This window comes from Dicentrarchus labrax, unplaced genomic scaffold (assembly GCF_905237075.1).
Source record: "Dicentrarchus labrax unplaced genomic scaffold, dlabrax2021, whole genome shotgun sequence".
Classification (NCBI taxonomy): Eukaryota; Metazoa; Chordata; class Actinopteri; family Moronidae; genus Dicentrarchus; species Dicentrarchus labrax.
In genome coordinates this window covers 740,072-751,548 of record NW_026136717.1, presented here as the reverse complement: position 1 = coordinate 751,548, position 11,477 = coordinate 740,072, and the positions used below count along the sequence as shown (strand labels likewise).

The following is an 11,477-nucleotide window of genomic DNA, read 5'->3' as shown; positions in this document are numbered from 1 at the left end:
ACATGATTCTTATTTTTTTGTGAATTATACACATGAAAACATACCTATGAATATTATATTTCATTTTGGACAATAGATCCTTCTAAATGTTACACACTGGACCTTTAACCAAACTTAAAATACACTGTGTGATGAGATTACTAGTGATGGGCATGATACACGCACATTATAGGGAGAGGCAGTTTTGTGTGCTTTCTCTTACAAGCCCTGCCTTTATCTTCAGGTGGTTTACAACATATCCAGGCAACAGTCATTGTGATCCTAAAGCACTAGCACTAAACCTTGTTCTTATACTTATCTCCACCAGGCCTGGAGAGGATCATGTGTTGGTTGTGTGTGTGCGCGTGTGTGTATATCTGTCCACAGCTAATCTCGTATACAGGACCCATCATCCTCATATTTTTGCACATATATCACTGTATACTCAAGGTCAAGGACCTCTCGTAGTTGTGGTCATTTGAAAAACATATTTTATTGACTGCTGTTTCACTGACTGCTGACTCCTTACCCCTCTTAATGGCCTGTAGTCAAGTAATCAACGACCGGTCCAGTTGGGAATCTTCTGCTAGGCGATCACTTTGCTGTTGATGGATACTTTTGTTGCCATTTTCACTTCAGTTCCGTTTTACATCACTGGTGTTTTGGAATATTCCGAGGTTTGTCAAAAAGTAGCTCATTTCCTTTGGTTACAACTTAATGTAACCTGGATATTGTCTCCCTTTCATTCAGTACAGAAACCTGGTGGCAATAATCAAATTAATTACAAAGTAAATGGACTAATTCAGAACGCTGCAGCACGAGTACTGACAGGAACTAGAAAAAGAGATCACATCTCTCCTGTACTAGCTACTCTGCATTGGCTCCCTATAAAATGTAGAATTGAATTTAAAATACTCCTCCTCTCCTATAAAGCTCTTCATGGTCAGGCCCCTTCATATCTTAAAGAGCTCATAGTACCCTATTACCCCACTAGAACACTACGTTCTCTGAATGCTGGGCTACTTGTGGTTCCTATAGTCTCTAAAAGTAGAACAGGAGCCAGAGCCTTCAGTTACCAAGCTCCTCTCCTGTGGAACCAGCTTCCAGTTGTGGTTCGGGAGGCAGACACCCTCACCACATTCAAGAGTAGGCTTAAGACATTCCTCTTTGATAAAGCTTATAGTTAGGGCTGGATCAGGTGAGTCCTGAACCATCCCTTAGTTATGCTGCTATAGGCCTAGACTATCGGGGGATTTCCCATGGTGCACTGAGCTACTCTCTTCCTCTCTCTTTCTGCACTCATTCATGTCCCTTTAATGCATGTTACTAACTCCACTTCTTCCCCGGAGTTCTTGTGCTTTCTCGTCTCGCGAAATGAGAACCTTCTCATGGATCCTGGTGGAGCCTCCTGCCATGGTCCTGCTTGACTGCCATTGCCAATACTGTTGTTGCTGTGCACCTGTCTGTCTGTCTGTCGCTCTCTCTCTCTCTCTCTCTCTCTCTCTCTCTCTCTCACCCCAACTGGTCGAGACAGACGACCACCCACCTAGAGCCGGAGGATCTGTCCTAGGTTTCTGCCTTTTAACAGGCAGTTTTTCCTTGCCCTTGTCGCCAAGTGCTTGCTCATGGTGGTACTGTTGGGTCTCTGTAATTAATGTTAAAGAGTTCGGTCTAGACCTGCTCTATTTGAAAAGTGTCCTGAGATAACTTCTGTTATGAATTGGCGCTATACAAATAAAATTGAATTGAATTGAACTGTACTTATATAGCGCATCTTCCAACCGCTGGAACAAAAAAAAGAAAAAAGATACCCAACCCTCATGCATATACACGGGACACACTGCCCACTTGTATCCCCTACCCAGTAGATTCTGTGACGGATTCTTGGTCGGGTGTTTCCAAAACCAGTCATAGCACTGACTCAAAAAAGGTCAAAGGTCATGGGCCAGGGGTCAAGGAGGATATTTACATGAAAACTGCACAAACTCCAGTGATGAAGACTGCATGTCTAAAGATCTGGAAGACTTGTATCTAGACCTTAAATCAAGATTATCTTTCACACAACTAGTCCCAAGGTCATGAATGAAATTTTACACGCAATAAAAGAGTAAAATAATTAATAATCTATCGAGTTAAGACTTGAACATACAACAACCTCATTGTTGGTTTTTAACTTACTGAAGGTCTAATAGTCATTGATATGAAACTTATCATGGATCTACATCAGATTTTCAAAAGATGAATATTCTTTAAGTTTCTACAATACTTCAGAATCTTTTACTTAGAACAATCCTGAACCTCCCAATGCAAATTACAGAGCATCTTGAACCTCCTGCCTGAATTGGACCAAATAAACAAGAAGAACATTTTCATTGCTTTTCTCTTAGAGTTTACACGGAGAGTTTTAGACATACCAAGATCCAAAAACTGAACTTGCTAGGGGGGTTGGGGAATCATAGCATGAGAATAGTTATTTTTAGGCAGTTGTTTCAAGACTTTTTTGTATACCCCTCTAAAAAAAAATACTGAGGTCCATACCTTTGTGACTTCAATGGTGGGTACACCCATGCTCGAAAGATATTTGTGATATTTTTTACCTCCGTCTCTACAAAAGTTACTTTTACATAGGATGATGGGATGCATCAGTTTTCCCAAACCAGCCAACAATAGTTTACCCAACAATGTGACAGTTGAAGTTTATGAGGTTTTATTGGTGAATACACACCAATCTCCTGTTTGTGCCTGGTACTACCACTCTGACGGTATTCTGACACATATGAGACACACCCACAAACTTGGTATGACTACAGCACCATACACACTGCAGAACATTAGCATAATTAGCACATGATTAGAAAACCCTTGAAAGACAATTCAAAGAAAAATCCCTCTCTTCAGATGGCTGAGATGCAGTAGGGGAAGATGAAATTTTTTTTTTTAAATGCACTGAATATTTGCTGACTAAATGTCTTTATTTAAACACACTGGTTTTCCCCATAATTACTGGGTCATGACATTGATTGACTGATGACGCTTTGTGTTGACGTTGATGGAAAGTGTAGCGTGAGTGATAGCACTCCTGTCCTCCTCATGACTCACCACAACATCAGCAGTTCAAAGGTACAATGAACTGGTGAACTGTAATAATCGTATGTTGTGAAAGCTTTCAACAATACTTAAAATAATGTACAGTCGTGGCCAAAAGTTTTGAGAATGACACAAATATTACATTTTCACAGGGTCTGCTGCTTCAGGGTTTTTAGGTGTTTTTGTCAGATGTTTCTATGGTATACTGAAATATAATTACAAGCATTTCATAAGTATCAAAAGCTTTTATTGACAATTACACTGTGTTCATGCAACAAGTCAATATTTGCAGTGTTGACCCTTCTTTTTCAAGACCTCTGCAATTCTCCCTGGCATGCTGTCAATCAACTTCTGGACCAAATCCTGACTGATGGCAGTCCATTCTTGCATAATCAATGCTTGGAGTTTGTCAGAATTTGTGGGTTTTTGTTTGTCCACCCGCCTCTTGAGGATTGACCACAAGTTCTTAATGGGATTAAGATCTGGGGAGTTTCCTGGCCATGGACCAAAATCTTTATGTTTGGTTCCCCGAGCCAGTTAGTTATTACTTTTGCTTTATGGTAAGGTGCTGGAAAAGGCATTGTTCATCACCAAACTGCTCTTGGATGGTTGGGAGAAGTTGCTCTCAGAGGACGTTCTGGTACCATTCTTTATTCATGGCTGTGTTTTTAGGCAAGATAGTGAGAGAGCCCACTCCCTTGACTGAGAAGCAACCCCACACATGAATGGTCTCAGGATGCTTTACTGTTGGCATGAGACAGGACTGATGGTAGTGCTCACCTCATCTTCTCCGAACAAGCTTTTTTCCAGATGCCCCAAACAATCGGAAAGGGGATTCATCAGAGAAAATGACTTTACCCCAGTCCTCAGCAGTCCAATCCCTGTACCTTTTGCAGAATATCAGTCTGTCCCTGATGTTTTTTCTGGAGAGAAGTGGCTTCTTTGCTGCCCTTCTTGACACCAAGCCTTCCTCCAAAAGTCTTCGCCTCACTGTGCGTGCAGATGCACTCACACCTGCCTGCTGCCATTCCTGAGCAAGCTCTGCAATGGTGGTGGCCCGATCCTGCAGTTGAAACAACTTTAGGAGACGGTCCTGGTGCTTGCTGGACTTTCTTGGGCGCCCTGGAGCCTGTTTGGCAACAATTGAACCTCTCTCCTTGAAGTTCTTGATAATCCAATAGATGGTTCACTGAGGTGCAATCTTACTAGCTGCTATAAACTTCCCTGTTAGGCCCTTTTTGTGCAATGCAATGATGACTGCACATGTTTCCTTGCAGGTAACCATGGTTAACAGAAGAGGAACAATGATGTCAAGCACCATCCTCCTTTTAAAGTGTCCAGTCTGTTATTCTAACTCAATCATGACAGATTGATCTCCAGCCTTGTCCTCATCAACACCCACACCTGTGTTAACGGAGGAATCATTGAAATGATGTTAGCTGGTCCTTTTGTGGCAGGGCTGAAATGCAGTGGAAATGTTTTTTTTGGGGATAAAGTTCATTTTCAAGGCAAAGAGGGACTTTGCAATTTATTGCAGTTGCGCTGATCACTCCTCATAACATTCTGGAGTATATGCAAGATGCCATTATAAAAACTGAAGCAGCAGACTTTGTGAAAATTTATATTAACTTTTGGCCACGAATGTATACTATATACTATATAATGTATAAATCATCTTCAAAACGAATAGAAGAGCATTAGCTTCTTAGAAGCTAATGGAGATAAAAATAACTGAAGGGAACTTCAAATTGCAGAAATCATAAGTACACTAAAATGTACATGTAAAACAAGGTTAGCAGCACTCTTCAAGGAGATTCTGCAGCTTTAAGGTCCAGTGTGTATGATTTAGTGACATCTGGTGGTATAGTTGCAGATTCTAACTCAGTCACTTCACCCTCCAACTCCAATCGCAAAGGAGATATTATGATGGATGCGAAACATGCAAAAAATGCTAAAGGCCCTATCCAGAGCCAGGGCTGCTGTATGGTGATTCAACATGGCGGACTCCATGAAAGGCGAGCAGGAGTGCCTGTAGATAAAGGCGGCTCATTCTAAGGTAAACAAAAACAAAAAAATAATGTTCTTATATTCAGTTGATGAAAGCATAGTGATATTATTATTATAATATTGCATTTCCGCCATTAGATATCCCAAATGTTACACAGTGGACCTTTAAATAAGCTAACAGTAACTTAGACTGAATGGTTGTCTACTGTTGCCTATGTCCATAAAATAAAAACACCTTCCAATTCCTTTCGGAATGAGAGATAACCGTGGATCGAAACACTTATATATTCAGAAAGTCTAGCTTTAAAGCACAAGGAGACTGTCACGATTGGGCAGGAGTTGTGCAACTTTTTCCAACAGTAAATCCCCCCCCCCCCCCCCCCCCCCAAAGATAAGAGCTTGGATGAATAAATATTATTTTATCTTCTTTAATCTAATACTTAGATTTTTGGGCAGCAGAGGGGACTGTGTGATCTCCAGTGGTGATAGTTCAAACCTTGTTACAGGGATGTGGATATGAGTTCAGGCAGGTTCAGTCCGCAAGTGAGAATTACATAGTTACAAATGTAAAACAATGTGTTTTTTTCTGCCTGTGTAGCCGGTGGTTAGAAACTGAGGAGCTGCTCCTCTCCATGTGAACACGTGTTAATCAGTAAGATATGTAAACTTTGGTTCAGTATGATTACATTATGTCAAACAGCTGCAGTTAAGTTATAAAACTCCACCTACAGGCACGTCCTTACACAACCCAGCATTAATCTTTAGGATTGGTTCATCAGTTCCTAAAGACTCTAAACGGTGGTCCATGTCCCGGTATGATAACATCTGCCGTGCGTAGCGCCTCCTGGCGGCTGACCTCTTGTATTGCAGTGTTCATACTTAGATCCCGCCAACTGTCCTCATCTGAGCAACACTCAAATAGGTCCCCTGCAACAAGCACTGTGCCTGCAGAGGTTCCCTTCACCTGGACACTGACATCTTGTCCTGTGTGGCCTGGACTGGGTACTACAGATACCTGTGGGAGAGAGGAAACATTTCACACTCATGAACCTGATTTTCTGTTGTTTGGCCATGTTATGCGCATATGTTGCCATAGTCAAAATGTCCTGATCCAGTCAATTTGAACAATTTTGGCCACTAAAATCAAACCTAATCAGACATTAGTCAATAAAGTAAAAAAAAACACACATTAAAACAATAATGTAGCAAGTTTGAAGGAGCTTCCGACAGCTGCATCTACATGCACTGTTGCCATAGTGCCATGCCATTATGGTAAATTGCACAACACACCCACATCCTCTAATGCCACCCAACTAATCTCCTGTTTCCAGGATAATTGAAATGGTTGCCTGCACTTCAGCTCATAAACTTTGTCTTTGCCCCCAGAGAGGCGTTTTACTTTACTTACTGAGCCCTGGTTTTAGGCAGTTTCATCCTTTTTATTTGTAATCAATTTTCAGTTGACTAAAACTCCAATATTTTAGTCTTGTTCAAAGAAACATTTTAGTCATCAAAGGATTTTTGTAATCCAAATGTCTTTCTTGTCATAGGATGGGTGCGCATTTCTCTTCCTGCAAGTCTTAATCATCTCCCCAGTGACTTTGCGCACAAGCAGCGAACCGTCGACAGTGCTTAAGCCGGAACTAGCTGCCCTCCATGGGCTATAGGAGCTTAGCCAATGTCAGACGTGATGGGAAAAGACACGATGGCAACAGCTGCTATCATATAGGCTACACATATTTCCTTCCTTCAAAGCCACTAATAGCGGTGAAGTGTGGGACATTAAGGCAGAAATAACATCCCCGTTGAACCGCAATGTTTCTACAGTAGCCCAGAACAGACGAACCAAACACTGTATCTAGATAAGATAAGATAAGATAACAGACTTTACTGATCTCACACTGGGGAAATTCATTTGCTACAGCAGCTCCAGATAAAACACAACGGATAAGAAAATACAGACCAGACTGGTTCAAGATGATAGAAAGGAAACAGTAACTCAAATAACTGCTTGTTCCAACCAAGGTATGCAGAAGACCATCTCTGACCGCACAACACGTCAAACCTTGAAGCTGATGGGCTACAGCAGCAGAATACCACACTGAGCGCCACTCCTGTCAGCTAAGAACAGGAAACTGGGGCTACAGTTCGCACAGGTTCACCAAAATTGGACAATAGAAGATTGGAAAAACGTTGTCTGGTCTGATGAGTCTCGATTTCTGCTGCGATATTCAGATGGTAGGGTCAGAATGTGGCATAAACAACATGAAAGCATGGATCCATCCTGCCTTGTATCAACAGTTCAGGCGGCTAGTGGTGGTGTAATGGTGTGGGGGATATTTTCTTGGCACACTTTGGGCCCCTTAGTATCAATTGAGCATTGTTTAAACGCCACAGTCTACCTGAGCATTGTTGCTGACCATGTCCATCCCTTTATGACCACAGTGTACCCATCTTCTGATGGCTATTTCCAGCAGGATAACGCACCATGTCACAAAGCTCAAATCATCTAAAACTTGTTTCTTGAACATGACAGTGAGTTTACTGTACTCCAATGGCCTTTACAGTCACCAGATCTCAATCCAATAGAGCACCTTTGGAATATATATGGAATATATATATATATATATATATATATATATATATATATACTTTCCCGAATGGGAGGGTGAAGTGAGGGAGTTGTGACACAGGCTAATTTGCTGATTTGCAAACTGTACTGTAACTGACAGTAACTTGACTTTAGGCTAGACTACTCCAGAATTAGAATCCCTTTTCGATTGCCCAGGTATGCATACCCATTAGGGATGCACGATATGGTCTTTTTTAGGCCAATATGTTAACCAATTATCTGTTTCTCATGGCAGATACCGATAACTGATAATTCTGCATCTTTGTATTTTAAAAAAGAAGTTCATAACCTGTAGTTTTTACGCACCTAAGGGTCGGAAGGTTCAGATGTAGTGAGTATGTGAGTAGTGAAGTGAGTAAGATGAATGATTTAATGTTCAATGTAACAACTCTATATATAGAAAATAGAAAATAGGAAAACATAAGAGTTTGAAGTAACACATTATATTACAATATATGACAATATATATTAGATAGAAATATATGTATGCTACCGTATTGCACATTAACCAGAGTAACATTTTAAGGGCCAGTTTAATAACAATGACTCAGAGTATCTGACACTCTGAGGCTTAGCTCAGACCAGTGGTTCCCAACCTTTTCCTTGAGGGACCCCTTTTCTATCATTTAGTAAACTGACAACCCCTGACTAAGTGACATATTTTATGGATATTTCATATTATTTTCAAAACAACAAGAAGCTTGCGTAAAACAAGTGATATGGGTGAATTTTGAGCAGATTACCTCCTGTTTAGGGAACTTTTAGGGAAGACTGCCTGTATTGTGTAATTTTTAACAATCATATACTTCCTAGGCTTCTTTTAGTGTTTTCTTGTCCCTGATGCTTGCCCATTGCTCTATTTGCTTTACTTTTATTCATGGAATTGAGCCAAATGCAGATTTTCATTTAGATTTCTTAAAATCAAGAAGGCCTTTGCGACCCTCCATGAAGTGTAGGAACCAGTGTATTAGACACAGGCAAACATGTGAAGTCTTTGGAGGAGAAAGGACACAATTAACATTTTTATGGGCAGTAGCAGAAAAGTAATTTAATTAGCAGTGTAACTAATTATTGTTGGCAGGGAGTAATAGGTAAAGTAATAACATTACTATTTTCAAGAGTAACGACTAAGGAGGAATACATAAATAAAAAATTGTAACTAGCTCAACACTGGTCACGATATTTATTTTATTTAAATCCAGGGCTGCACAATAGGGTAAAAACATCATATTGCGATTATTTTGAAAGATATTGCAATTGTGATATGAAAAATCATATCAATCACAACTTTTGTTTTTACTGAAAAAATTATCTAAATCAAGATGATCTAAAATCTGTTGTGGTCTGTACTAAACAATAATGTTTTCTTAAATGTGGAGAACAAGATTTGTAGCATCTCTGCAGAACTGCAGTAGCCTACTTCATTATAAGGCTGGTTGTTACACATTTTTGCTTTATCAAACAATTGTGGCTTCCTATTACGCTTGGTCATATTGGATGTGACAGATATGAAATTATACTTACATACTCATCAATACGGTAAGCGTGTCCCTCTGCCAGCTTGTTGGGACGGTATGTGTCCCCTTCACTGACATCATATCCTACAATGATCACTGCTGCAGGAAACAGGCTCAGATTTCCTACGTGGTCTGAATGTCCGTGAGTCCCCACGACCACATGAATGTCTCCCGGTTCCAGACCCCTCTCTTTTAAAGTCTGTAAGAGAAAATCCCGGTCCCACGGGCCACCGGTGTCCACTAGAATAGTCCTCGGTCCCGTTATGAGGGTGATGGTCCCATCGGCTCTAAACGTCCCGTCGGTCTGATAGAAACAGTATCCGACTTTAAGGACGGACACGGAGTACGGCTGACCGGAGAATGAGAGAGACTCTGGTAAGGGGGTTGTTTGAAACTGTTTGTTAGTGTCCAGTTTACTGTCGGTATCCATCATGTCAACTAAGTTCACAGGAAGAGTCATGGGAGCTTCGACTGTTCAGTCTACTCCGGTACAAGAGGTGGCAGTACTGTTCAGTCTACTGTTCAGTACTGTTCAGTCTACTGCCACCTCTTGTACCGGAGTGTGTACAACCAGACATATGACCTCCCAATTTAAAGATGTAATTGAATTCACTAGATTCTGTTTGCATTGCAGTGATTTTGGTATAGTAACCCCCCCTTCCGGAAATAGATATATATTGTTGGACTTGTTTCCTTGAACTCTTAGGACAATTTCAGTAGTGTTCCCTGTGTCCCTGGATATTGATCCATTTCTGTTGACCTCTAGTGGACTTGCAAGGCTGGAATGGGGGTTGATTTCATTGCACATGAACATAATCAAGCAAAATACCAAATTAGTACTACATATAGTTTTAGAAAAGTCAGACACCCAGTGATATTCATGCCATCTCATTATCCTCTTCTTTGTTAAAATGATCCACAACTAAAAATTCGAAAGATCCTCACACTCCTGCCAATCCGCACTCCTCGATGAATCTTTAAACTCACATCAAGGATTTTTCTACTAAAGTCTAATACCTCCAACATATGGCCACTGTACAAAGTACCACTGGTGGATTCAAGGTTCCAGAGGTAGAGCAGTTCGTCCATTAATTGGAAGGTTGATGGTTCAATCAAGTGTCCTTGAACAAGACACTGAACCCTAAATTGCTACCGATGCTGTGCATCGGTGTGTGAGTGTGCATAAATTAATGAATGATTAGTTTCCATTCTGGCGAGCAGTTGTGTGTGAATTGGGTGTGGCATGTAGTGTACAGTGCATTTAGTGGTCGAAGGTCTAGAAAGTACATTAAGTAAAGTCCTTCCAGTGGACAAAACAGAAGAAAGTGCCCCTTTGGGTGCCCGTCCAGTGGATAAGACACAATAAAGTGCCCCCTTGAGTGTCTTTGCAGTGGACAAAATGCAATAACCTGCAGCATCTGTAAAAAAAAAAAAAAAAATATCTCAAAAAAACAATTCTTATTCTTATTATTCTTAACCTATTACTGAGAAACAACAGCAATATTTTTTGTTAAAACAAAACAAACAAACAATCCATGTGCTCCTGTCTCACAAAGGCAGGTAGGGACGATGGTTGCATGTGTTGCATCTGACACAGGAAACTACAGTTAATTTCCTATTTCCTTCCAATAGTCAACTTTGGTTTCTTATAACCATGACCATGATCGCTCCTTAATCAAACAAATAGTTCTCCATTAAGACAAAACAATTAAGGCTTCTTACTTTTTAACCAAAACCACAATCTCTTTCTAACCATAGACAAGTTCAGTTACTTAAAAGTCAGGTAAAGTGGAAGGACTCAAAGGACTAGCACCTTCAAATTGTCTTTCAGGACAATACTGCCTCTGAATAAATGCTCTTATTTACTCCAAACTCTGTCATTGTGGGTTCCAGCATGGACTGTGAATTAACTGTGATGTGCATAACCTGCAATCACATCAACCCAGCAAGGACCACTGTGCTGCCTCGGGGGCAACATAATTAGCTAGTCTTTCTGTGTCTGTATTAGCATTATTTGATAGGTGATTGTAGTATTTTGCATAATTGTCTTTTGAAAACAAGGAAACAAACAAACAATCCATGCGCTCCTGTCTCACAAGGGCCGGTAGGGAGAATGGTTGCATGTGTTGCATCCGAAACAAGACACTGCAGTTCATTACCTGTTTCCTTCCACCAGTTAACTTTGTTTTCCTTAAACTATGACTATGATTGTTCCCAAACTTAACCAAGCAAGTTATTCATTAAGCCATGACAAT

At 40.6% G+C, this 11,477-nt stretch overlaps 1 protein-coding gene across 2 annotated transcripts; it reads right to left on the bottom strand.

The window, feature by feature from the left end:
- Positions 1-5,485: 5,485 nt before the first annotated feature.
- On the bottom strand, positions 5,486-9,761 carry mblac1 (metallo-beta-lactamase domain containing 1). Of its 2 annotated transcripts, none has more exons than XM_051375254.1 (2): positions 9,230-9,743; positions 5,486-6,088 (listed from the first exon to the last, which is right to left on the bottom strand). In XM_051375254.1, exons 1-2 carry the CDS (start codon positions 9,680-9,682, stop codon positions 5,849-5,851), a joined length of 693 nt encoding a protein of 230 aa, XP_051231214.1. In that variant the 5' UTR covers positions 9,683-9,743; the 3' UTR covers positions 5,486-5,848. The 2 variants fall into 2 exon arrangements, with proteins under 2 accessions (XP_051231214.1, XP_051231215.1); XM_051375255.1 differs by having other exon boundaries at positions 5,960-6,088; positions 9,234-9,761.
- Positions 9,762-11,477: the final 1,716 nt, after the last annotated feature.

What these genes read in the sequence shown, in the direction of transcription:
- mblac1 (XM_051375254.1), bottom strand. Translation starts at nt 9,682, where the DNA reads ATGACTCTTCCTGTGAACTTAGTTGACATGATGGATACCGACAGTAAA. An exon ending in CTTACCGTATTGATGAGTAT is followed by an intron (nt 6,089 to 9,229) that starts GTAAGTATAATT and finishes TCTCTCCCACAG; the next exon opens with GTATCTGTAGTACCCAGTCC.